At 41.2% G+C, this 27,463-nt stretch overlaps 2 protein-coding genes across 19 annotated transcripts; one reads left to right on the top strand and one right to left on the bottom strand.

Annotated features, from left to right (window-relative positions):
* Positions 1-946: 946 nt before the first annotated feature.
* LOC108033084 (troponin T, skeletal muscle) lies at positions 947-9,888 on the top strand. Of its 17 annotated transcripts, none has more exons than XM_017107277.3 (10): positions 947-1,079; positions 3,421-3,468; positions 4,055-4,096; positions 6,014-6,037; positions 6,634-7,003; positions 7,878-8,096; positions 8,171-8,263; positions 8,326-8,406; positions 9,005-9,083; positions 9,287-9,888. In XM_017107277.3, exons 2-10 carry the CDS (start codon positions 3,446-3,448, stop codon positions 9,541-9,543), a joined length of 1,188 nt encoding a protein of 395 aa, XP_016962766.1. In that variant the 5' UTR covers positions 947-1,079; positions 3,421-3,445; the 3' UTR covers positions 9,544-9,888. The 17 variants fall into 17 exon arrangements, with proteins under 17 accessions (XP_016962766.1, XP_016962754.1, XP_016962768.1 ...); XM_017107265.3 differs by having other exon boundaries at positions 6,634-7,006; XM_017107279.3 differs by lacking the exon at positions 9,005-9,083 and adding an exon at positions 8,500-8,578 and having other exon boundaries at positions 6,634-7,006.
* Positions 9,889-10,274: 386 nt separating this feature from the next.
* LOC108033100 (protein-tyrosine sulfotransferase) lies at positions 10,275-27,014 on the bottom strand. Of its 2 annotated transcripts, none has more exons than XM_017107297.3 (7): positions 26,848-27,014; positions 24,328-24,458; positions 20,014-20,254; positions 19,116-19,295; positions 18,344-18,480; positions 18,086-18,284; positions 10,275-13,396 (listed from the first exon to the last, which is right to left on the bottom strand). In XM_017107297.3, exons 1-7 carry the CDS (start codon positions 27,004-27,006, stop codon positions 12,998-13,000), a joined length of 1,446 nt encoding a protein of 481 aa, XP_016962786.1. In that variant the 5' UTR covers positions 27,007-27,014; the 3' UTR covers positions 10,275-12,997. The 2 variants fall into 2 exon arrangements, with proteins under 2 accessions (XP_016962786.1, XP_016962787.1); XM_017107298.3 differs by having other exon boundaries at positions 13,221-13,396; positions 18,124-18,284.
* Positions 27,015-27,463: the final 449 nt, after the last annotated feature.

The following is a 27,463-nucleotide window of genomic DNA, read 5'->3' as shown; positions in this document are numbered from 1 at the left end:
ATATTATAGTCTGCTTTACGCTTATCTTGTGTCTCCCATTTATCATATTATCATAAATTATGTTCGAATATGTTGAGGACACCACATAAATCAATAGACTATTTTGCAGATAGTTGATAGGGTTTATTATCACTATGGAGTGAATCGAAATTGACGGCTGAAACCAAGGGCTCCAAGGCGCTGTAGTGTATCTAGAGCTATTTGGCGAAAGTCTCCATTGGAAAGGAAAATACAAAAAACAGCGCAAATAAAGAAACAAAAAAGAAAATCGGAACAATGACGAATAGATTCAAGTGTCAGTCAAATGGCGATGTGATGGGGCCACCTAGGGCCGTTCGACGTCAGCCGTTCGATCGAGATATAGACGGGCTAAATAAATATGTATGGGAGATGGGGGGCGGGGAAGGGAGCGTTTGTAGGGCGTGCACTCTGGGGTTCAGATACTGCAGCGATCCGCGGAGGAGTCCAAGCTATATGTGCCATGGACCGCCTCGAACATTCGTGCATACATAGAGGCCAGGGATATATGCAGGCCGACTTTTTAATGGCTGTGAAATTTATGTTCTGCGATATTTGATTCCAAAAACAAATGTGTAAAAAGCCGCCAACGCTCCCAGCGGCTGTGCGGCTATATACTTATGATCTAGTTATGTGCGTGTGCCACATAGGATGCCTCATCTCGCTCTGGCCAAAATGGATAATTGGAAAAATTCGGCTAGCAGTGTGCGTGCACAAGTTTATGTTTCAGCTGCAGCCCACCTGAAAGTCCCCACACAGCACACAGCACACACCCAACACCCAACACCCAACACCCACCACCCACTTGTTGCCACATCGGCCAGAGATATGTGGCGTATCTGACGGATATCGCTGGCCTCCTTGCACCCATGCGGACCATGGGCTATATAGAAAGGCGGTCTGTGTGTGCGTGGAAATGGCTTTTCCGCGAACGCGACGAAAAATTCTTTAACATAACGTGTAGCAGCGCTTTTCATCGTCAGTCTGTTTAGTCGAACCGCAGCATTCGCTCCTACGACGTCAGCTGCTCGGACTTCAATTCAATTTGTTTTTCTCCCTAAGTAAGTTTTTTTTTCTGTTTCTGCTCTACTGCTGCTTCACATCCCTTCAACTGCTGCATCATCAAAAAAGAAAATTCAATGAAATAGTGTGCCTAAAAACCAAAAAGTTATCGAAAAGAAAACCGAATCCTTTGGAAAAGAACCACGAGCCAAAAACCAACGAAACAAAGTTACGAATTGGAAAACTCTAGTGTTATATAACACTATTTTTTTACATTTTTTTTAAGTGCAATCAACGAATGAACAGTGTGATCAAGAGACTCGAAAGCCAAAACCTTTCAAACCATTTTTTTTGCAACTTTTTTTTGACAATTTTTTTGATGGCTAAGGCCTAAAAATAAATTGAAACAATTCGCCCAGGCATTGGCCACGCCAACAACAATATTCGACGGCAGCTACGACAACAGGATCAGCCGCAGCAGCAACAACCACAACAACCAAGCAACAACAGTGCCAGACAGGAATATATGTACCTTCAACCAGTCCTCGCAGTGTTATATGATCTGAGAGGAAAAGTTCTCTAATCTTTTTCGACGAGTTTTAAAAATAAATTCGATTCGTATGGGTGTGCGAGTGTGTTTTTACCTTGGCGAAATATCCAAGATACACACAGATACGCAGGGTGAAAACTTTTTCGAATAGCTTTCGGCGCAGGCGCCGTTGGGGTGTTGGACCTATAGAGCGCAGAAAGAGACGGGACTACTCCACCCACGCGCGATCGTTGGCGAACAAGGTTCTGGATATTTTTTGGAAAAGATACACGTATGCCATGCTATAAATGGCAGCGGAGCAGAGTTAGGTTGCCGTATAGCGAGGGGAATGTTTTAGATAGGGTGTGAATATGTAACACACATTAGTAAGGACGAATATGACGTATGGCTAAACAGGAAGTTGGCCGTTTTATTAGGTTTTTCTCACGTAGATGATCTTGAAAAGAGGGGGGGTTAACTATACTTAAAAGAAAAAGAATTAAAGCTTTCAAATGTCAGCCAAATTTTTGATACCACCTCATCAACATCAAAATTTTGGTTTACTCTAAGATCTAAACTATGAAGTAAAAGTCTGGAAATACTATTCATAAATTTGCAATTGTCATTATATTGATGGTCTAATAACTGTCAGGTTATAGATCCCTTATTCTTTCTCCACCTGCCATTTTCGGTTTTAAAACCCAAAAATCAAAAATTTTCATCAACACATTTCTTATAAAACTATCTTCAGAAAATGCATTTGCTCTCTCTCCACATAACTCCCCGAAACTGACCCAGTTTGTCTGCCTCTAAAAATAAAGCGAGGAAAATGCATTTCCAAGCAAAAAAGCACAAATATTACCTCAAAGATTATGAAATTTTAGACATTTTTGCACACCCGTTAAATATATAAAGCCATGGCACAATAATTGGAATATACATATAGGCGATCTATGAACGGTATTTGATTTTATTTTGCTTTTCATTTCACACCAGCACGCCTAAGTGTATATATAAATTCAAGCTCTTCTAGATTTTCTGATTTAGTGCCAAGGTAAAAAAAAACAAAAATTTTCAAAAATGCTTTCGCCGAAGCTTTTCGAATGTTTTCGGAAGCTTTCGGCTTTTGGGAAATTCAATACTGCCCCAAAGTCTATTTTTAATTGAGAGAAATCGAAGGAAAAAGAAAAACCACCGATATACATAGATCCGACTCTGGCTATGGCTCTCCCCTTCGCACACACAGCTGAGGATGTGGGTATAGATAGCATAGAAAATTAAATAATTTTAGACCGGAGCGTACGGAATTGGTTGTTGTTTTCCTTTTGGATTGTGGAAGATTATGATGTGAGGACAAGACATTGTTGCCGACTAAAAAAAGACAGGTTGCCCTGCCTACATATACACTGAGGAAACGAACTTATATAGGGGGACAGATCCGTCTAATTATAGAGTTGCTATAACTTTGCAATCAAAGGCTGGTTTGTTGTTGTTGCTGCAGCCTCTGTACATGAGACCCTGATCATAATTTACAAGGAGAAAATTAATTATTCATTTAAAATTATAAAAAAGGAGTGAGCTTTTTCCGATAATGTTCGTTTGTTGCTGCTGCTGTTGTTGAATAAAAAGGAGTTCCTAAAGGATCATCAAAAATTTCTTTAAAATAATGCAAATATTAAATAAAAGATTACAATAAAATGCCGATAAATTATATATCATTTCAATCGCTTTGATTAACTTGCGGTATCTGCTTTAGTTTAAGCCCAAAATGCACAGTTAAAATTTAAAGAAATCACCAATATATTTTAAAGTTTATCTAAAGAAAATGCCTTACTAAATAATTTTTTGTCTTCTCTAAATTGTTGTTGCAGGTTATTTCAACCCTAAACCGTAGCCATGTCCGACGATGAAGAGTACACGTAAGTAGAACCTATGTGAAAAAGCGCTCGGTGCGGATATTAAGTATACGACGCATATGACCGCGAAACTGATTTAAAAGTGTGTAAAAGTAAACTGGTAATTAGTAACGTAGCAAGGCTAAAGAGAAGTATTCGAAGGTCTCGTTTGAACCCTTGTTCTAGTACTAACTGACTCTCAACGACCAGATTTTTGTGGATTTTTGTAAAAGAACTTTTTGTAATCACGCTCACCCGTGGCACCTATTTTGATCTGTACTCCTTTCTGTCTATTTCCACGCATTTACCATCCCCGAACCGAAACCGAAACCGAACCACGATCCCAAACCACCACCACCACAACCCATGAATCTGTTCGATCAACCGCTAATGTTGTCGTTTCGTTTCTTTTGAAATCAACAACTAATAACAATCAACAACTATTCAACAACAACCACACGACAATTCAACAACAAATCAACAATATCACCTCTGCACCTGTGTGCCGTGTGTAACCCTGCACTTTCACTCAAAAAATATTTAAAAACACCATATCCAAAAATTAAAAATATGAACAAACAAAATCGTTTAATTACGAACTCGAAAGCAGCTCCGAGGAGGAGGAGGTTGTCGAGGAGACCCGCGAGGAGACGTAAGTACACTTTTGTTGCCGATTTTTGTCAACATCTTTTGTTGGTTTTGGTGCAGCAGCCTAAAGAACTCAATTGGTGTTCACTTATGTCTATATATTTTTTTTCATACTATAACCAGTATTTTGATTTTTTCCACGCCGAACCTTGCCCCTCCCTTTATTTTTCCAAATTTTCTATATGTGTTGTATTTTGTCAATGTTTGCGGAAACCCTTTTTTTTAATTTTGTAGAACTATATACCACCCAAAAAAAATACAAAAAGTCACCCAAAAACCCGAAACCAACCCAACATTTTTGTTTTGTGTACTCGTCTGTAAATAATTTTATTTGTTTATTAATTTTTTGATTATTATTTCCTTTTCTTTTCTGTGTACATTTTTGTTATTTCTTTTGGTTTTTGTTTTCAATGTGTTGTTGTGTGTGTCTATAAAAGCCAAAATTGAAATTATTATTAAACGAATAAGATCACAAAATCAGTACCCGATAATTGTTCAAAATTTACTAATGGAACCCGAGAGCAAAACCCCCACCCACCCACTGTTCACACCCACTCAAGCAGCGAGTTCATAGTTCATACCCCTCCCCCGAAAACCTAGCGAAAAATTGGCAAATTGTGTATATAAAAGCTGTGTATATCCCCACCACCCACATATGTATAAAACTGTGTTCAAAATAATGGTAGAGTTTTTTCATTAAATAAATTTGTCAAGGAACCAAAAGCCACAAAAATGTATTGCTTTAAAGAGAATATCTGACGTTCTGGATTAAAATAGAGTAGTATTACACTCCAAGCTGAAAACACGAAAAGAGTAATATAGTTTCTAAACATTTAATTGAATAACCATTAAATAATTATTTAGAAAATGGATGTTGGTTTTGATATGCTCTACCATTTTGAATTCAGTCGGTTTTTACTGTGTATTTTTGTAGCACTTGTAACACGTCTTTTGTCTATCTGTCTATCTATTCTTACCATCGTATCTCCCGACTCCCCACAAGATAATAAATTTCCAAAGCCGTAAAACGCAGTTTCTAAATTCTAAAGACTTTTGACAAAAAGTTAACTTTCCGCCTATCGCTGGCCTGGCTTAGCAAAAGTGTTGTCGCCTATAAGACTTGGAAATCATTGATATCAATTCTGTTTATCTCTCTCTTTCTCTCTTCCATCTCTTTTTGATCTCGTTCTTGTTGCAGGAAGTAAGTAAATTGTGTGAAAACCCAATGAAAAGAAGAAAGAAAGACCTATAAACGTCCCATATAAATGTATAAAAGTTTTTTTTTCCGATTTACTCTTTGCCTGCCCAAAAATCATGCTCGTTTGCCAATTTCCGAAAAAAATTGAAAAATTGAAATTTTTGTGTGTACATTTCTGCTCCATACGCATCAGAGATCCAGTTCCAGATCCAGAACCAGCTCCAGTACCAGTTCCAGTTCATACTGTACAAAGATTCGTTGCTTGGAATCATTTTTGAGTTTTCTTTAGAACAACAACCAACCAGAAAACAACAAACAAAACCAAACAAAAAACAATTACGTACTCTTACCATTACAAAATTAATTATTCTGTTCAACCTTTTATGCAAATATCTCTCTATATATATTCTCCATCTTATCTTCTTCTTTCATTTCGTTTACCAAAAACAACAAACAAACCGATCTATTTTGCAATGAATTTTTTAAACAACCAACCGTTTTTCTCTTTCTTTTCAACGTTCCTTTTTGTTTGAAAACTGAAATAACGAAAACAATCGCATTTTGTATGAACTTTTCGAACCGAAACCCACAACAAAATATCAATCAATCAATCGAAACCATCGTGAATTTGTCAATTTTTGAAACACAAAACCAATATATATATATATAAATAAAAATATCACCACCTCCATGTTTGTTGCCACCTCAATGCCTCACGTATAGAAAACCACCTCAGACACCAGCCGAGTAAGTCTATGTACAAAAAACAAATGTGAACAACAAATGAAACCAGAACGCTAACCAAGACTAAACCCCTAGAGTTATCTTAAGATCGTCCCCGATTAATCCGCCTGTGCGTGTCAGTAAACCACTCAAAAAATAAACCAATAAAAAATAGTTTCTAAGGTGTAAACTGTACCTCCGTAGCAAGCAATACTCAACACAAACTCTTACTCACCACAACTCACCACTCCAGTGCCATCGAAGCAATCCCTATCTTTTTTGGTGTGTTTCTGTTCTGTTTCTGTTTTTTTTTTTATAACTAGAGTAGTAATGCCATACGTAGAATGTAGAAATCTAATGCTTTCTCACATCCGCACTTTGGTGGCTACTAATTGTAAAACAAATCTTTGACTTTCGGAACCAAATCGAACCAAATAATATAAATATAATCACCAAACAAATAAACAGGCCGTAAGAAATTCCGTCAAAATTCTGTAATTAATTTTAGTGCCTAGACATTACTCGTAGTACTAGTGGCTATCGAAGAAAAGAGCGTGGTTCGGCAGATCAAACTAACAGAGTTCTTTCTCATTCCCGAAACCTTCCGAACCGATCATCAGAGGAGAGGGCGACCCAGAGTTCATCAAGCGTCAGGACCAGAAGCGCTCCGACCTCGATGATCAGCTGAAAGAGTACATCACCGAGTGGCGCAAACAGAGATCCAAGGAGGAGGATGAGCTGAAGAAGCTGAAGGAGAAGCAGGCCAAGCGCAAGGTCACCCGCGCCGAGGAGGAGCAAAAGATGGCTCAGCGCAAGAAGGAGGAGGAGGAGCGCCGTGTCCGCGAGGCCGAGGAGAAGAAGCAGCGCGAGATCGAGGAGAAGCGCATGCGTCTCGAGGAGGCCGAGAAGAAGCGCCAGGCTATGCTGCAGGCCATGAAGGACAAGGACAAGAAGGGCCCCAACTTCACCATTGCCAAGAAGGATGCAGGCGTGGTAATTATATGAGATTCCATCAATGCCGGCTGCTGATACGCCTCCGTCTTCCCACCCCCCCATCTGTCTCTCTCTCTTCCCTTTTTTGTTTTCTTCTTTTTCGTTCTTTTTGTTTTACTTTGATTCCATATGATCTCATGTGTCCACCCACCGCCAACAACACCCACATCCCATCGTTTCCATCGATCATCGATCACTCGCACCAATCGTCGGTTTTCGAACTCATCGCTCATTTTGTAATCGTTAATCGTCTGTATTGCGCCTAAATCGATCACCCACAATCGTCTATCGCTTGTGTTTGACCCCATCGTTCATCCACACCCATTATCCGTTTGTACTTGATACAATAATTCGTCACCAATGATTATGATTCATGTGTCTGCATAATCCGACCACTCTCGATCCACATTCCGATACTTCTCAATCGTTAATCGTCTGTGTTCACATCGATCGCCTAAAAATATGCTTGAAAAACACTACACTACAACGTGAAACTGAAACAACAAAACACTTTCTTGTTTTCTTTTTTCTTTTACACAACAACCCAACAAACAAAAAACAACAACACACGCATGCACACACACCAAACAAACAAACAAACAACCAACCAACAAACACGAACAAACAATATTCCACTCTGTATTGCGCTCTTTTCTCTGTGTGTGTCTATCTCTCTCACTGTTTGTCTCTCTCACCACGTTTGTACCGCACGTACCGAAAATCAAATCTCAAAAATCCGAACAACCAATAAATAAAAACACAACGAAATGTGTCTGCATTGCAAAAAACTAAAAATAAATATTTAAACGCATCCTGCGCAAAATCGATTCGAACCAAAAACAAAAAAATCGCCACATGAAACAAAAAATAGTTGGGACTCTCGTCCGCCGCCATGGAACGCAACAAGACTAAGGAACAGTTGGAGGAGGAGAAGAAGATCTCGCTGTCGTTCCGCATCAAGCCCTTGGCCATCGAAGGATTCGGCGAGGCCAAGCTGCGCGAGAAGGCCCAGGAACTGTGGGAGCTCATTGTCAAATTGGAAACTGAGAAGTATGACTTGGAAGAAAGGCAGAAACGTCAGGACTACGATGTGAGTAGCACCAGGCCCAGGCCCCTAATCCCCTACAGATCCCCCAACTGACAGCCATCTCCCTCCATTGACAGTTGAAAGAGTTGAAGGAAAGACAGAAGCAACAGCTCAGGCACAAAGCCTTGAAGAAGGGTCTCGACCCGGAAGCTTTGACTGGCAAATACCCGGTGAGTTAGCCCCACAACACCTGATTCCCGGTGCACCAGCTAACCAGACCCTTTGCTTGCAGCCCAAGATTCAAGTCGCCTCCAAGTATGAGCGACGTGTGGATACCCGCTCATATGACGACAAGAAGAAGCTCTTCGAGGGTGTAAGTATACGGTTTCCTTTTCTAAGGCTAACAGCTCTTGGGTTTTTTTGGGTTGCCTCTTTGTAAAACTGTCTCAATATTACGCACATATAGGGCTATAATACGGTCTATGCGGAAACCTTAGAAAAGACCTGGCAAGAAAGACAGGAAAGATTTACTCAGCGCACAAAATGTAAGCGTCCGCTGAGCCCTTCATGTCTACGTGTCTCTCTCTCTTTATCTTTCTACCTATCTCTTGTTTTATGTTTTGTCATATACGATGTTTTTTGTTCGTTGCACTGTCACCGAAAGTACAGTCAGGTCGGGGAGTCGGGCGTTTGAAACACTAACGAAAGTACAGTCACGTCAAGGGTCGGGCGCTTTAAACATCACCAAGAGTACAGTCGCGTCAAAGGGTACACTTATGTAAGAGGTTTGCAAAAAGTTGGGTAACTCATAGGTCATTGTGGGGGCTGACAACCAATAACGCATCTAACGTCTACTCTCTTTTTATCTCTTTCTATGTTTTATGTACTATATTTTATAATTGTCAACTGTACGTTGTACTGTGCTCATTAAATCACACACCAAAACACGATCAAAACACTATGACACACAGGGCTGGGATGCCATCTCCAAGGACTCGAACGAGAAGATCTGGAACGAGAAGAAGGAGCAATACACCGGCCGTCAAAAATGTATGTACTATAGATCTGGGGATCAACTGTACCCCACCAAGGGACGGCAACAACAGAACAACATTCATTAATTTGTTCATTGTCGTGCTGTTTGTTTTTTGTTTTTCCGTTTCCCAAGGAGCTCTCTCGAGATCCTTCTTCCAGTGTTCTAATATGTACTTCTATATGTGTATGCTAATGGTTCCCATTTCTGTAATCCGTAGCCAAACTGCCAAAGTGGTTCGGCGAGCGACCAGGCAAGAAGGCCGGTGAGCCCGAGACACCCGAGGGCGAGGAGGACGCCAAGGCCGATGAGGACATCGTCGAGGATGATGAGGAGGTCGAGGAGGAGGTCGTCGAGGAGGAGGATGAGGAGGCCGAGGAGGATGAGGAGGAAGAGGAGGAGGAAGAGGAGGAGGAAGAGGAAGAGGAGGAGGAAGAGGAGGAGGAGGAAGAAGAGGAAGAGGAGGAGGAGGAATAGACCAATCCACTTTCTGGGCCCGCCCTCGCGCACCACTTTCCTTCACCACTTTTCGTAAAAACAAACACTACATTTAAATACCAAAGCCAAACAATTTTAATAAAAGTAAAAGAATGAACTAAATAGTTATGATATCTTAGATTATTCGCCCAACAACTTGCTATTCAAAATCAAAAACTCAACATCTTTTTTATTGAATCGAGAAATGTAAGATTTCTTTAAAATAAAACATCAAAACCAACACCAACTAAGTCAAATACTAGCAAAACCAAAAACAAGCAACCAAAAAAAAAAAGAGAACAATCAAGATATTAAAGCGTGTTATGGCATCATATCTATGAACAATTCCTGTTGTTTGTGTGCATGTTTGTGTGTATCGATCGGGTCTCCAGGTCAACGTTGCTTATAGCGGGGGATATGTTCCTGATGGAGCTTTAAGGCCCCACATCTTCTCCATCGCTCTAGCCGAAAATGGTTGGCTTTCGTGTTTTCTGCTTGGTGGCATAGGTTCTATTTTCGAGTACAAACAAGATATCTTGTTTCCATAGTTTGTTATGGTATGATTATACATCATCGGAATTCGGTTTTTATATCAGGAATTGGTGATATCCCTCTTTTGGAGTAGTTGACGAAATAGAACTATGTTTTCTTCACATCGAAATTATTAAAAATAGGTTTCGATGGTCAATCCATCTGCAAACAAATGAACAAATAAATCTTGTTTGGTTGCGTAATTTTATATTTATGTTTAACTTTTATTGTTTCCTCATTTGATTTTTTTTGTGTTGTATAGTATAATTTCGTATATATATTTTTTTATTATTTTTTGATTCTTCATTTATCTGTTGCCGGGATGTCGGTATCAATACAATATAGTACACTTTTCTTAGACTACAAACTGCACACAATGTCTTGTGATTAGAATTAATTCGTTTCCATTTCGGATCTTGCAGCGTACAGTTAACTTGTTTTCATGGATTACACAATTGGCTAAATACATTTCGTTAAGTTTCTTTGATTTGGGGGACAACGGGTGGGCATAATAATTTTGGGGTTGCTGGGAGGGTGCAGTACAGTGTGATTTAAAGTTCATTTGAGCTCTGATTGTCTGTCAGCTGCAAGTAGATCGTTAGTTTCTCAACATTGGTGTTTGGGTTCCTGTCCTAACTGCAGCAATTCCACACACACGTAAAAATGTACAATATATATAATACATGTATATTAAGAGAGTTATATGTGTTTCATAGATACACGGTAAAATTGAGAAAAAAATGCATCTTAAAAGCTAGCAAAAATAGTTTACGTTTCACATTTACCACATATACATTTATTTATAGTTCACATATTCCATGTGTTTCCCAATCAAAAAACTAGATCGTTTGAGGCTTGCGACTCGCACGGTGACTACACAAAAACGCACTTGTATAAACTTTTCTCATTTGTGTTTGACCTTCTTTTCCGGTAATTCTCTTAGCAATTAGCAAGCAATCGGGATTTCTCATCCCGGCCGTCAAATAAACTTCAATTTCCTCTTAGCAATCATTTTTCCTTATTTATTGTCAGCAATTCTCATTTTATTTCTTGAAATAAACACAAAAACAAACATTCATGGAGTTTTCTTTAAGCACAAAGCTAACGTCAAGTAAGTACATAATATAGCCATCCTGTTCGCACACACACAGCAGTTAGGACGGACAAGGCTCGTTTGTCTGTGTGAGTGTCTGCCTGAGCAAGGATCTCCTCCTTGCCAAAAAAAATTGAATATGGTCATAGCAAAAAACGTCTTCAAATTCAAATGACTGAGTGGGATGGAACGATTTTGAGGGGTGTACAGTCTGCTCAAAAGGTGTCACATATAACTGTCAAACTAAGCGTAGGTACAGTCTGTGAAAAAGCTGTCAAATATATCTATTGCCTTTTTACGAAAGTAAGTAATGTCATAACCATTACAACTTTTTATTAGTGTAAGTACGGTATGTTGGTGGCCCTATTGCCATCCTCGTTCTTTTTAATAACAGCCACTTGAATTTGAAGCAAATTTCCTAGACCAAATGATTTAGCTTAGCTAACTTCGTTTCTCTCCCCTTGCGCACGCACACATATACGTTTTAAATCTATTACAACTTTCATTTACATTTAGACATTCAGTTTAAGTTACACATTTATATATGGTTTTATTAAGTTGGTTTTCTTTACATTCAGTCAATTTATTGCAACACAAAAAAAAGTTTACAAAAATGTAATATTTCTATGCTAGTTCACGTCTTTTTTCTTTTGTCATCAGCAGCAAGTAATTCGTATGCGATTATGATTATTTAACTAAACACCTTAAAAGCTCTTTTCGTTTAAAATGTAACACTTCTAAATGGTTTTCGTTTTGCTTTGCCCTACCGTTTTGCAAACTATAAACAGTGCTTAAGGTTATATTTTCACGTATTCTTTATATAAACCTATGAAGATTTCTAGAGCCCAATAACGAAGTTCAGCCAGAGATTCATTCGATAAGTGGGAACATAACTAAAATATTTATATTTTATATACACAATTACAGATATGAAAAAAAATTCTAAGTAATAAACCGACACGAGTCTCTAAAAAACATTCGTACAAAAAAGGCTTTAAAAACAGTTCTAAACTATATTAAAATGTTTCTTTTTGTGTCGTAAAGGAGGTCGGTGAGGGCTTGCTTGGATTTCCTGCATCTTCATCATTGCAGCGCCTCCCTTTTCTCACTGCTTCTTCTTTTGGTGGTTTTCTTTTTTATTTTTTGGCGCAACAAATGTTTAAGATGTAGGCATACAGTGCGTTTCTTGACTGCAAGATAATGAGGGGAAGGGGTGAATGCCAACCGTTTGATTAAAAACAGGACTATCCGATGCTAGTCGGATTTGAATAATAACGTAAATCGCATTAAGTCGCAGCTTCAACTAGATTATATCAATGCAATTGTTCAGTTAAGTAGCTCATGATGATTAGCTGGTAATTAAGGTAGTAGGTATTCAAATGACCATTTAAATGGGCCGAATGAAGTGGTTCATTGCACAACAAATTTATTTATAATTTAACGCCCAGCCCGCATTAAGGTAAATCCAGTTAAGAGATATTAAGGCATAAATTAAATTACTATGAATTCAAGAGGGAGGGTGGCTTTAAATTGGCATTTCTCCCTGCAACTTTAAGTCTTTTCGTCACGAAACGTTCTGTAGATGTTTAACTACTTTTGTTTTGCTTTGTCGTTTTGTGTGTGTGTGTGTGTTTTTTGGTAACTTTAAGAAGCATTACTGCGAGTACATCATATGCATGTACACATATCAAGCATGTAAGTGTCTCGGCTAATACAATTCAAAATTGGCTTCCGCCAGCAGCAACAGTTATCATTATCGTTATTCTTATCGGCAGCAGTTTCCCGGGTTCAATGCTTGCCACGCGGCAGTCTTATGGGTATGTGCGGATATCATGTATCCGCCAAGGGGTCCTCGTTCTTGTTGTTGTTTCTGCCGGCTAATGGCAGCTGCTTTATCGTAATGACATCCTTTGGCTTTTGATGCAACAATTGTTGTCCTCGATCCGGTTCCGTTTCCCTTTCCCTTTCCGCCTCGATCTGCCCCTCGCGTCGCTCATGTTGCTGCTGCTGTTGCTGTTGCTGCTGCAGATGTTGCTGCTGTACATGTTGCTGCTGTACATGCTGCCTGTTGTGTTCTTCTGGTATAATTTTATTGATTGTGTACTGATTATTGTTGTTATCCTTATTGTTGCTATTGTTGATGACCGTTTTCGAGTCCTCATCCTCGCTGGACGACATCTGCAGCACTTCCTTGGCCTTACTCTCCCACAGCATTCGATTGGCCTTTAGCTGAAAGTAGACAAAACCAAAGCGCATTCAGATTAAACCACTCATAATGGGCGCACTTATGCGTAAACAAACACAAATGGCGGCGGCCAAAGCCCTGTGTCCGCGTATTTCCCTTGCAACTGCAGCTGTTGCTGATGGCCGCCTCATCACGGCCCATGTTGCTGCTGTGTTGCCGCTGATGTTGCTACTGCAACCGCCGCACCAGGCACAATGGCATGCCCCACCGTGCACCATATGCAAACATCTGCCCCTTTCGGCTGCACAACGTTAAAACATCGTTTGAGTGCCAGTCAAAGCGAAAACTTTGAGCACAACAGTTTGGTGTTCAACTTTGCGACGTCGCAATATGCAAATTAAAGCGAATGCAAAGAGTTATTTAGCTATATTTGCCGCACAAATGTTTTTATGTATTTTAACAAAGCCCCTCTAATGGGATTTCTTGTTTTGAACTATTTACTATTTTGCTTTAAAACAAACTAAATGTGATAATATTATTTCAGGCTCTAAGGAACAGGAAACTAATTATTAATGGAAATAATCTTAAAAGCTAGAGTAAGGGGAAATACGCTGAAGAGGTCTGTACGTTGTCCCAACGTAATTAAAAAGCATTCAAATCCACTACAAAATAACACAAAATATTAACTTTTTTGGTTTAAATTATGTTGGTTAACATGTTTAGCGACCTTTTTTAAGCACTTTGAATGGCAATTAAACATTTTAAGCTCCGCCTCTTACTTTCCCTAAATGGCCAATGAAATATTCTTTCCCAAAAACGATGACTGACGGCTTAAGAAGTTTTGTATGCAAAACGAGTGTCCGCAACTTACAGGCTTAAAGTGTCCTAACTTACACAAAATGGTCATTTAAAGGAACAAATTTATAACTACTTGCTGACTGTCAAGTTAATTAAATGTTTTATAGATTAATAAAGGATTATAAAAGCTTTTACTATACAAGTGGTAACCGATTGTGACAGTTAATATGCATTTTAAAATTATTTACTACGCGTTTTCTCATTAAAAATAAATTAATAACACAAAACAATAGATAAAAAAATGTTTGATTAAAAAATAGGATCTTAAAAGTAAAATAATGTTTATTTTTGAATTGCTTAACAATAAAACTGTTGGATAAACACATTTTCACGAACTAGAAAGGTCGCAAAGAACTAAGTACTTATGGATTCTTCAGCATTTTTTGTTTGACACGATGCAGAAAAACTAATAACTAAGATGCATTTTCAACCCGCCTTGCTTTTGCTGATACTTTCCATTCAACTTTTTGCACAAAAGAGAGGTAATTACAAAACTTAGTGTGCATTTTGCTTGCAGATGTCTTAGCAACTAATTACTTTTAATGATTTTTGTGCGCATTCCTCTGCATTTTTGACAGCTCTTGCTGTTTGCAGGAAATTCGTTTAGTTCTGGCATTCCTTTCCTCGTTAAATATTTTAGATTTCCATTTGATTTCTGTTTATCTTTCGCTGTGCAAACGAACCCGCGGAAAACCCCTTGTTTTAACAGCGCTAGCGTAATTTTCACAACATTTTCTTTCCTCGTGCGGTTTTCCGCGCGACTCCCTGAGTATATTCCCTTCGCCCTCCGCTTTCCCTTCCGCCACCTCAGGGTATTAACGCTTCGTTATTTGATTTTAATTCTCCCGCTGCAACTGCCGCTCGCTTTTTAATTTTTGCATAAATATTAAATATGCAAATATGTTTAAAATATTTAATGCTTGCAGACACCTCTCGATAAGCGGATGCTTTGGGGTGGCAATGGGGTGGGGTTGCGGCGCCCAGCCGTCAATTAATTAAAATATTTGCCATTAACATAAATTAAGGTATATAATGAAATTGGCGGACTTTCAATTGATATTAATTGCGTGGCACGTTGCGTGGCTCCCGGGGAGTGGGATAACCGACCTGGCTGGGGCATCGGCAAAAGGGTTTGGGGCTGGAATCGTTACCGATACCGACGCTGCTCGTGTGGGGATGCCTGTCAAGCTGGCGGGGATTGCGAAAGTTGACTTAACTTTGTCCGGCTCCGCCGGACGGCTTAACCCCGGTCCCCGTCCTGTCTGCCGGTGGCATGCATGTATAAATTGCCACTTATGCCATCAGGCCCGGCCACGCCCCCTCCGCAGCGGCCGCCCCCCGACAGGCAGCAGCGCGGAAACATTGCAATTGCAACTGTCAAACAGAAAGTGCCCCTGTGACAGGCCAATAAAAACGCACAAAAATCGGGGACATCATCAAACAAAAACCACTGGAGGCAAAAAAAACTGGGACAGCTAAGGTGCGGCAAATCGAGTGAAAATTTTCATTTTTACATCGCCACTTTAATTTGTAGTGTGCTTTTAAAGAACCAACAAACGTGTGCCGTGTGCATGATGATGTCAGCATATGATAGTTAAAAAATTACAAAAACAAAGTTTACCCAGGCCTCAGGGGTTGCAATTAAATTATAAAAACCTATTTATATACTTTATGTCAAAGAAATAATTAGTTCTTAAATATATAAAGGCCTAGGCCTTGGTAAACCCTTTAGGCCCACGTTTAGAAAAAGGGAAAACATTTTCGAGCAGATGTGGGCGTAAAAAGGCGAGCGGTGCACAAAAAAGCACTGCTGTCCACTTATCTTTCCGTGGGAATCCGCAATTTATGAGATACTCCTCGAACCGGGCGCCAGAACAAACAAATGTACGCCGGCAAGAGCGAGGATGAAATCAGCGCGGAGATAACTTAACTTGAGTTAACTCAACGCCACTCGAGTCGAGTGGCGCGGAGTAACGAGGAGTGGACTAATTAATTAGCAGCTAATTTAACGCGTCGCTGCGCCGGACATAACTCAGCAGGATGCACTTGCAAACAGAGATAGCAGCTGCTGACGGCACGAAAAAACGACGGGACATGGGGTGAAAGGTCAGTGTAAATGGCCAAGTAAACCAAAAATTTCAATTAAACGTTAGTTGAAAATTCCGTTGGCTAGCCAGCGGCGACAGCTGTTGGCCCAGTAGTCACTGACTCAAAGGAAGCAACTCGGAAACGCTTTGAGTCCTTTGCCCACTTTATGAATACTAATTATATTTTACTAAAAATGAGCAAGGGGGGCTTGACTCTGTGCTCAGAACGAGGTTTGCCAATGAAGTCTTTCGGTAACAAAGTTAAGATGCCCGTCATAAACATTCTATTTTGTAATCAAATATCAGGTAGGCCTTTTTATACCTGATTAATCCAAACTTTGCTCACTTGTCCATCAAATGGTTATTAACTCCACTGAATGCTCAAATATCTCAGCATATTCGTCGAACGTATCAAATTTTTGATGAAAAATATTGTTGCCTTGCGGGAGCCTTTTAAAAAAAATAATTAAATCAACTTTTTTTAAGCTCCTGCCACTCTGTATGGCACGAAGCAAGACAATGAATGCAAATTTAATGAAAACGCGCGCAAAAAACATTGATTGGTTAAATGTTTCAGCGGAAAGTGCTAAATAAATAATGAAATTACACTTTTTCCGCTGGCTCGCGCCTTTGAGGTATGAAAAACTGCGCTTCTTTTTCACCTGTCCCTCGATAGACTACTATATTTCGATTAAAATCATATTTACTCATATATTTCCGAGGAGTGCAATAAAATGTGAAAAAACCCGCACACTACAAATAGTTTCCCACGGTTTTTCATCTCCGGCGCACAATGTGCATGCCACCGGCCATAGATGGCGCCACCAAGCGACCATCAAATCCCCATCATCATCGTGATCAATGATATTCCTTTCAGTTTCGTGGCTTTGTAGCCCCAGCCCGTGCATATATGAATCAAAGTAGCTGCAAAAGGAGTAATACAAAAAGGCAAAAGATAGAAATAAAGGAAAATCGCTAGGTGCAACCAACAAACGAGGAGGCAAAGTGCAAAACACAAAACAAACAAGCCAAACACAAATCGCACATACAGAACGAAATCGAGTAGAAGGATAAAAAGTTGCACAATGTGTGATGTAAGTGGGGCGGGATTTGTGCTGTCGGGGTGCTGATACACCGTGCCACACACCCTCTACGGGATGTATGGCAGGAATATGCAGGGAAGTGCAAAATATGCCAATGACACGGCCAGCGGGAGTGGGATCGGGCCAGAGCCAAAGGAAAAGGTGAAAGATAACAAGAGCCTGGCAAAACGACAGGCAACAAAAACAAAGGGCTCAAAAGGGGTTTCGGTGGGTGGAGGTTTGCTGGGGATGAAGTGAAATTGCCTGTGTTTGACAGTGATGCCTTCGGAAGAGCGGCCTCAAGGGCCTCAAATTGAAAATGTAATCACTTTCGTTAAAACTCTCCACAGACCACGAACTTCATTGGTTCAAGCTGGTTACAGATACTCTTAATTAAACTCTAAATATTATGACATAGGTGTGATACAACAAATCCTACTGGTACTGTGATCAATGACGTGCTTTTGTTTGTAAATAATTGAAAATAAAATTAAAAACTGGGAAATTTCTGGTAAACCAGCTTCGTTAGGTATTTGGGATTCACATGCAGTTCACTACAGGTTAGTTGGGAAAAGGATTCAATTCAAGAAGGTTGTGGCATCACTGGTGTGCGTGGATGGCTGGCGAAGTGGTAACACGGAAAGTGGCTGATTCTGAGTGTTTTGAGCTTGTTTTGCATTCGGGAACCGGCGGGGTTGCACCTTACCTTCGACGTGTTGTCCTGCACCCATGCATCTGGCTTACCATAGTCCGGCGGATTCGCGTACGGATCGTAGCCGAGCACGGACAGCATGGGCGCTATGTCGGCCATGTCGCGCACCACATCGCCGGGTATCTGGCCGACCCACTTGGACATCGCCTCCAGATTTACGGGCTTGATGACCTGGTCCGACGACCGTTCCACCCTGCGAATCGGTCAAACTTAAGTTATGGATCCTAATCTTGGCCATCAATTCGGACTTACTTGGACAGCGGCACGCCGTTCGGCTTGTTGATGAACTCCTCGTGGTGCAGCACCGCATCGTTCCACGGCACGTCCAGGAATTTCAGAATCTTCCGCATCCACTCCTCGGGATGCAGGACCAGCTGTTCATAGTAGACCTGGAACACACAAGGGCAAGTTTGATTAGCTTGACCTTAATTGGTTTCGTTATCGGTTTTGTATGATAAAGCATATTTTGAACTATTTTAAAGCAATATGTAAAATATTGCTTTCTGAACACCTAATGTTCTTATGTCTACACATTGAATACTTTTATTTGTTTAACTAATATTCTAATTTAATTAATCAAGATATACAATTATACTTTAACTTATATACTAAGACCAGCAATGTAAAATATAAAACTCAGTTTTAAAAGTTTTTGAAAATACTAAAATCACCTGAGTAAAACATTTAAAAATGTTATTATTTAAAAAAGGATTTGTTACTCCACTTAGTGGATCTAATTTTAAAGTAAAAAATAAAACTCGGGCTTAAAAGATTTAAAAATAACTTAAATAACCCAACTTTAAACTCTACAATTTTCTATACAGTTTTGGGAGACAGCTGCGAAGGACAGCCTTTGTTAGATCAGCCATCAATGGAATTTAAAAGTCAGCTCGCTTAATTTCCTGTGCCAGACTGCAGCACCCCGACCAAGTTAATCATCGTTGATTGGAAAGGGCGGCCAGGTGGCCAGGTGGCCGGGAGGGCGAGTGGCTGGGCAGAGGGTGGCCAGTGGGCCAGGACTCACCATCATGCAGCGGTCCTTGCCGATGTCCCGGCACTGCTCGTGCATCACCTCGATGGCGTGGTTCCACTTCTGCATGCACTGCCGGTAGCTGCTCAAATCGAAGCCGGTGATTGTCACCTTGCGCGATATAATCGAATGAACCGTCGCCCGGCCGTCGCGCACCATGAATAGGAATTTAGCCTGTAACGACCAGAAAACAGGTGGAGTGCACCAGGAAAAATATGAGTGGCATTTTGTTATATATATCTATTAAATGTAATAATGTAAAGGTTTCTAGCTATGTAGTATCGCGCAAATGTCCTCTATTAAACAGATTACAATTCTTTGTAAAACGAATGCCTTCAATATGCTTTATTAAACATTACGTTATTATTTTGCAGAACTCAAAATGCAAATGCTTCGTGAGAATCTCAAGATTAAATTAAATTGAAAGCGTTTGGAATACGAATGGCTTAATTATTCTCTTTTTCTTTCATAAGAACATTTATTTGTAGGACCTAAAACATGATGATCACTGCATTCAAATGGAGCAATCCCAATTAACATTCTTTTTAATTAAAGTAACCAAGCAGGAACACTTAAAAGTATTATCCCAAAGTAAAGGTGACTCTAAATCGCTGAGGATACTCGGTTGTCAAGGTGTCCTAAGGGGTTTAATAGGGTGTTTTCTTGCTTTCCATTGCGTACGCGTACTTTGGCCTAAGAGCCACCCGACTTTGTTCCCTTTGAAATGGATTTCTGTGACAACCGAGTAGATGGTTCTGTGTCAGATACTGTAAATGAAAATGGCATTGCATAACTGATATTGTTATGCCTTTATGCTCTCAGTGTGCGGGCTGGGATGGCTGAATGTGGGGATGCGAAGGAATGGGGAAATTGTATCGCTGCGGGTGCTTACGTTCGGAAATAGCTCGATGACATAGGAGCCCATTTTCAGCGTCAGCGGATCCTTGTTGCATAAGCGCGGCGCCGGCTCGCCGTGCTTGGCGATGATTTCCAGACAGAACTGCGCGATGGCACTGTTCATGACCTCTTTGGTGATGCCGGCCTCCTGCAGGCGGAGCGACTCCTTCTCGGACTTCAGCCAGTGCGAGCGCAATTGCAGGATGCGTGGAATGACGCGGGTTTCCTGCCCGCAGCTGCAAGGATCCGAAAAAATACAGATGAGAATACACAAAGCGCTGGGTTAGTGGCTGCGGGGCAGCTCCTGTTCACGTGGACAGGGTGCGCCCAACTCGGGCTGGAAGTTCCAAAACCAAGTACTTTTAAATGCAACCCATACCGAGGTAAAGGACCTATCCTACCATCCGATAATTTCAATTTTTCATAGGAACATTTGTCATTTAAAAAATATTTCATTTAAGATATTTAAATGATATAAGTATTTATTGGTACTGAGTGAAATAATTTATGAAATTATGGAGTTTCTTTTTTTACCATAAATAACACTAATCTTGTGTAAAATAATATATTAAATAATATAAGTATTATATCTTATACATTATTACATTATATAAACATTAATGTATTATTTAAATATTATAAATCTGATCTATTTAGGGGTAAATATGTGGTAACTTCACACCAAGCGAGAGCCCCATTAGCGAAGGTATGCATTTAGCATTCCAGTCAATGGAGTGGTACCCCAGTATTCAGGTCTGCCATCGCCGGGCAACATGTGCAGGACGCTCCTCCTCCAGCCTGCTCCTCCCCCTAATGCAATCGACAAAACGAAATGGTATACCATCCGCTGTTAGCTCTTCGACTTCCCCCCGGTGGAAGTGGAGCCCCCGCCGCGTTTCCATGTCTGGTGCATAACTCCCATCTGGGTGCGGCCCTCGGCCCGCTCCGGCTTCCCTTTGGCTGCAGGACTGCAGAAACCACTGAACTATGAAGGGCTTCAAACGATTCGTTTGCCGTTCTAGCATTTTCCGCCGGCAGCGCACCGTAATCAAGTTCAGGGCACACACAAAAAATTACTGCCTGATTGCGTAAATTATCATAAATATCCCACACTGCAGTGCGAGGCGGGCGGCAATTGGAAAAAGGAACACGAACCCATGGCCCCGGAGGAGAGTAATCAAAGTCGATCAAAGCCTTGTTTATTCAACTATTTTTCTCTCTTTTTTGAGCCAATTGAAAGGGGCTTTGGGTCAGTAATCAAAGTTGATTTAAGTTTTTTGTTGCCCCGCCAAAGGCACTTTGGACAAAGGCTTTGGAGAGAGAGCTGTAAAAGGAATTGATATGCCAGTGCTTCTGATATGACCACTACTAGTTGCTAACTTTGGATGGAGAAATCATAAAGCACGGGCTTAATTAATAAATTGGCTAGTTTGCCAATCGGAAATGTGTACTATTTCACAGCAACGCAATAAAAATAGGTACAATTTATGTAATAACTTGAATGCAACATCTACTGGTATGGTCAGAGCTTAAAAATTAAGAGTCAAAATCATTAGGCTTAAAGCAATTTTACAGTTCATGTAAGTGCAGTCTTTAAGATAGTTATCAACCTATAACGTAATTTTAAAGATCGTTTGATCACAGTCCATGGCAAATAGAACTTAAATGCTTGCAAGTTATAAAAAAATAAAATTTAATATTTCCCGGGTATTTTACACTTCAGTTTTCAAATTTCTTGTCATTATTTACATTTTAAATGTTTTTAAGTTGCAACTCCATTTTTATTATCTGTTTTAATGAGCAAGTAGCTAGTTATTAGCTTTCTTATCGGTTATGACAATGGCTGAGCTTCCTGTTTGAAGTTAACGTAAGAACATACAGAATATTTAAAAGTTATTATTAAAGCTCTTTGGGAAACTCGAATACATTTTGTTTATGACTCTAACCTTAAATTTCCACCTCGACCCGGCAGTCCGCTTCTAAAAAGAACACATTCCATGGAGGAATATCTTAGATCCAGCAATTTAATAGCCCAACAACTGGGAGTCGCCCGCTTGGCACGATCTAAATCGGGGTCGCAACTTTATCTGGCCCCAACCAATTACATTCGTTCGCACCTCGACACGAGGGCCCTCCATTTCGGTGGGCATCCTCCGTCCCCATCCGGCCAATGCAAATCCCACAAAATTGTTTCGGGGCTTACCCAGACTCAATTAGTTGATGCCAAGTCCAAATGCTAAATGCTACAAATTCTAAACCAGATTTAATCTGGGAACGGGGAGGGAGCCCAGGGGTTATGTGGACGGGGACGGGGACGAGGACCAGGGTGACCTACTCCACATACGCTAGGAAAGTTTTACACTTCGCACCGCCCGCGTTTCGGGGGTCCTGCAAAGGCGAACAAAGGACGAGGACCTATTCTGTAACTAAAATCCGTGGGATCCTTGAGGGAAAGGGAAGTCGGTTTTTAAATAGCGGAAATTGCGCTGTGCAGCCATCAGAAAAAGCGACCCTGACTGCCTGCCTGCCCGCCGGCTGCCCGCCCGCTGCCGGGATCCGGGAGCCAGGATCCAGGATACAGGACGCAGGATAGGCCACGGATGCGATGGGACAGGATGGAGCGAAATGGTCTGGAAATGGGCCGTCCCGGCACGGCACGGCCCGGCAGAAAGGCAAATTGTTAATAAAATAAGGGGCTTACAAAAATTGAAGCCAGACGAGCGACTCGGTTCGGTCCTCGGTCGTTTCTCATTTTAAGATTGCGCAAATTTCGTGGCTAATTACTCATGCGTAAGGGAAACTTAAGAAATTATAATATATCGCAGCAGCCAGAAGGTAAAGGGCGGCCAGATAAGCCCGGGACCAGGTCCAGGAGCAGATACGCAAATGGAGCCGGCGCAGGACCAGCCGTAAAAATATTAAAATTGCCAAAGGGCAAAACGGAATATATCGAATTGGGTGGCTGGCTGTGGGCGGTGGAAGATTGAAATTGGGAGTTGGCCAGCGCCACAGCAGCAGCCGAAAGTGTATGTATTAAAATGTACAGCATTTTCCCCGTAGAGCGGAGTGGAAATACACTTTATGGCAGGGCAAAAAGCAGCCGAAAAGGTCCCCCAAACGGAAGAGGAAATTATTTGGAGCTGGAATGTTTTCTCAAGGCATCGGCAAATGTTTGATTATACTCAAAGGAAGTGTGAAATTTGGTTAGCAGATTTCTTGGCTTAAGGGTCTTGAAAATATTGAAAAAATACTTTTGGCGAGAGTTTCCTCCCAGATTGGGCATCTGCGGATAGGTGTTGCAGGATTTTTCGTATGTTAAAGCATTTTTATGGCTTTTACTTAGAAAACTCTCTACAAATTACTTAGATTTAATTTACCAGATTAAGAAACCAAAACAGGCATAAAAGCGTTATTATTTACGATGGATATTCAACTTAAACTTGTATAAGACACCTAGAAAATTCGAAATTGCAGTGCAAAAAACTGGAAAAAACATAGACAAAAGTCTTGTTGCAGATTATAAAACAAAGTCTACTTTGACAATGAAATAAGGGAAATCAGCTGAAGGGCAAACAAAGAATTGGTTGTGTGTTTAACAACTAAAAGAAAAGCAGCTCTCTCGACTGCCATTTGCAGAAGGGGAATATTTCTTCTAAATTAAGAACGACGTTTTTCGACATTTGATACTTAACATTTGATATTAAGCAGACTGTTTTAATAAAAAGGATATGTGATATGCCCCAACAGCAGCCGCTGCAAAGAGAAAGGGGACCTCTGCCACGCAAAGTGGGAAAAGGGAAACTTTAAATTGAATTTCCTCCGGTGAAAATTAAATGATAATTGAATTGACAGCAATGATTTCGAGCGTATCAATAAAACGCCGGCACTGGGAGCCTTTTAAATGGAACTCAACGACTTAAGGAGGGGGCACTTCGGATTTATGCAACGATAATTTTATAAGTGCTTAAAAGTACATATCCAGAAGTACAAATTTTAAACATGTCAATATTTGGATATACTCTTGGAACCCTTAATCCCCGCCATACAGCTGCGCAACCCTTCCTGTGTCCAATGTCAAACCAATAAATCGGCTGTGATATCCGATATGTGCAAGACTTCACCTCGCCTTCCGGGAGAGGAAGAGGAAGTGGGGCTCTCCCCCCAGAACGCGCATTGTGGCAAACAATCAAATCGAACAGTTGCCGGGGCGTGGGGATCGGGAAAGGGTATTATCCGGTTACAGGGGCCAGGAACCGGGAACCAGGAGCCTGGATCCCAGGGCCAGGGGCTTCCGGGCAGCAGGACTTACCGCACATCGGGATGGGCATCCAGCATGGCGCGCATCAAAGTCGTCCCAGATCTGGGCACGCCGCCTATGAATATTAATGGCATCTCACGGTTGTATGAATAAACGCGTTGATTGTCATCTGTGAGGTATTTCTGAACGTGTCCGTATTCCGTAACCGTAGCCGTGTCCGTGTCCGGGGTTTCGCATCCGCATCCGCGACAGCAATGTAGGTGGAGACAAAAAATGAAATTAGAGAAAAGTTGCAGGCGCAGAATAAATGACATGGCTCGTGGTGGTGGCCAAGATGATGATGATGATTATTATTATTATTATTATAATGATAAAGGTGTGTGGGAGCTGGGAGCTGAGAGCCTGAGGATTGTGGGTGATGGCTTGATGGTTGAGTAAGCGCAGGTGTTAACGCCGTCGTGGGCATTAGCGTCAGGAGAAGTAAAAAGCGGCGGCGACAGGTGATGGGCATTACTAAAAATAGATTCGAGCTCTCCATATGGAGCTCAAAACGTTCTGCAGCCTTATCTGGCTCTAGCCCAGGCCTGTGATAAATTGGGACCTTATCAGTGGTAAACAACGCGAGGGAGTTTTTTAGCCGCCTAATGGAAAATCGATCGGTTTTCGAAAATCATAACCACTCACATGGGAAAGTGATAGTGGTGCATGCACAGCTCTGCTCTTTATCTAATCGAAATGTGTTTTGTTGATAAATAAGTGTAAAATAAGACCTGGATTTTACCTTGGAGACGATAAGGAAATTAGTTAAACAAGCTTAAGTTGCAATCTAGATTTAAAAATAGAATTTAATGCTACATTTATTCAAATCAAATTTTGAACGTAATGTCAAGATTTGAATTATAAATCACTCTGGCTGCTCATATGCATGCTTAATTGGCCTGCGTGAAATTTAAATCCATTGTTCGCTGCGCTTTGTTCTATGAATTAACTATTTGGTTGAGCGATAACAAGTTTAATCAGTGGATTTATTTGGTTTCTGGCTCGGCATGCCAGCCAATTGGCCCGGGTTAATTAAATGTTTGATTTCGCATTTGGGAGCGGCATGATGGCCAATTTAAGCCGGGGCCTCGCATTTTCCATATTTGGCCACAACAAATCTCCGGAATTATAGCCTGTTTTTGCCTCCTGCCTTAATTACCCCACCCGCATACAGGATCATTTGCATAAATTTATTTTATTTGTTTTGGCACACATTGTTGTGCCCATTAAACAAGATGCATTTCGGCATTTCGGCATTGGATTTAATGCCATGCAGTTGAAATGCATTGGCTCTAATAATTATGCATTGGCAAGCTGCATGATAGCCGAATTAAGCCATGGCTCCACATTTCCTATAATTGGACCCGCAAAATCCCCGGAATTAAAGCCCCTTTCATGGCCAAAGGCGGGGATGTGTTAATGCCCTGTGGAAATGATTTGGCTATCTCGGCGCACACATCTCGGACGCATTGTCTTTCTTGTGTGGAGTCATCGCCCCCACCCCACTCCAGCTCCGACTCCATTCCGTGGGCATCCTAAGCTGCTTATGACCTCCGCCTCCGATATTCCCAATGCTAATCAATGCATCCTCCCATTTCAGGTCCAACGAGACCATTTTGGTCTCGACTAATGTTTACAAAATAGTGTTCGGTCATCCGATAACCAGTTAAATTCCCTCAATGACTTTTGCTTTGGTTTTGCGTGTGCGGTCGGTGCTTTCCGGGGGCGGCAGGATTTTCATCTGTGCTCAGCCAACATGAAATTAGTTATCCAGCTTCGGTTCTACTCCCATGATTTTTTCCTTTGATTTATCATTGCAAATGTTTTTGTTTGGCTTGGTCAGCACGGGAGGAGTGGACGGCACAGTGCGTCACAGAAATGTAAGGCAGTGGAGGTGGAAAATGCAGCAGTACACTTACATTACTCATAAGCTTGGGGGATAACTTATTAAATCAAGGTAAGCTTAAAAGTTAAATTATAATTCTCCAAAAAAACAAAAAAAAATCTATACATTTTTGATTGTATTCTGGAATAAAAACCATACCTTTAAATAATATATAGTTTTCCCGATTTATAAGTTATAAAAATTATAATATATTTTTCTTTTATGTATCCCTGGAATGTTCTTTAAAAACCCCCTAGAAAGGCATCTCCCTTTAAAAAGATTCAACGATAAAAAAAATTTTCCCACTCGATTGCAAATAAACCATAAGTCTCGATTGAATGTGTTCAATATCTAACTGATTTCGGAATCAAAAATAGATTATCAAATAAGGCAAGCCCAGAATCTGTCAAGAGCTGATTGCTTTCACGGTTTTCCAGCCCCTTTTACCATCTGATTAAATTTGAATATTTTCATCCACATGCCTACACTTTTGCGACGCACCTTGGGCAAAGGATGTAGATGTTCCGGTGTGTGACTATGTGTGCCTTTCTTTTTTCCGGCACGGGAATGGAAATGAGGATGGATGTGTGGGGTGTGGGGTGCGGGGTGCGAGGCAAACAGATTGTGTTCGATTTGGGGGTACATACCTCAACGCGAACCATTTGGGAGGACAGCTCGTTGGAGGCGTCCACCTTGAAGAGGCATGTGGGCCGCAGCTCGGTGAATTTGAATAGGAACATGGTGATGACGATGATGCCGAAGAGCACCCACAGGGTGACCTTCTTATTACGGTATGGCAGTCGCATTCTGGCGGCGGAGCAGGTGGAGCTGGTGGAGCAGGTGTCGCAGCTAACTGGCCTTTGGTTCGGCGGATGTGGATGAGATGATGTGGTCTAATCTGCCCTGGCCTGGTCTGCGCTGGTTGGCTCCCTCTTCCCGGAGGCGCCCACTCGTCCGTCGCAGCTCCTATTGATTGCTCCTCCGCTCTACGTTTGCCCAAAGCTTAAATATGTAAATTGGTTTTCTTGAGGTCCTCAAAGCGAGAGTTGTTTTGCTTTGGCTTTGGCTTTTGCTGTTGCTGTTGCTAGTGCCGTGGCCGTCGCCGTGTTGCTCCTTGTGATGCCAGCTCCTCTTGTTTGGAAAGGATACAGGGATGCGGTGCTGGGGGCTGCGGGATGCGGTGGGTGGCTGCTTGGCTAGCTCGCTGACTGGTTGGTGTCCCTACAGTGGATCCTGATGCTGCTGCTGCGGCGGCTTGGCGGT

The sequence above is a fragment of the Drosophila biarmipes genome, chromosome X (genome assembly GCF_025231255.1).
Source record: "Drosophila biarmipes strain raj3 chromosome X, RU_DBia_V1.1, whole genome shotgun sequence".
Classification (NCBI taxonomy): Eukaryota; Metazoa; Arthropoda; class Insecta; order Diptera; family Drosophilidae; genus Drosophila; species Drosophila biarmipes.
Note: the sequence above shows the minus strand (reverse complement) of the source record. Positions and strands in the feature narration are given on the sequence as shown.

What these genes read in the sequence shown, in the direction of transcription:
- LOC108033084 (XM_017107263.3), top strand. Translation starts at nt 3,446, where the DNA reads ATGTCCGACGATGAAGAGTACAC. An exon ending in CCACCTCAGACACCAGCCGA is followed by an intron (nt 6,038 to 6,633) that starts GTAAGTCTATGT and finishes ACCGATCATCAG; the next exon opens with AGGAGAGGGCGACCCAGAGT. An exon ending in ATACACCGGCCGTCAAAAAT is followed by an intron (nt 9,084 to 9,286) that starts GTATGTACTATA and finishes TGTAATCCGTAG; the next exon opens with CCAAACTGCCAAAGTGGTTC.
- LOC108033100 (XM_017107297.3), bottom strand. Translation starts at nt 27,006, where the DNA reads ATGCGACTGCCATACCGTAATAAGAAGGTCACCCTGTGGGTGCTCTTC. An exon ending in TCATCGAGCTATTTCCGAAC is followed by an intron (nt 19,296 to 20,013) that starts GTAAGCACCCGC and finishes TGGTCGTTACAG; the next exon opens with GCTAAATTCCTATTCATGGT. An exon ending in GCAAGGACCGCTGCATGATG is followed by an intron (nt 18,481 to 19,115) that starts GTGAGTCCTGGC and finishes TGTGTGTTCCAG; the next exon opens with GTCTACTATGAACAGCTGGT.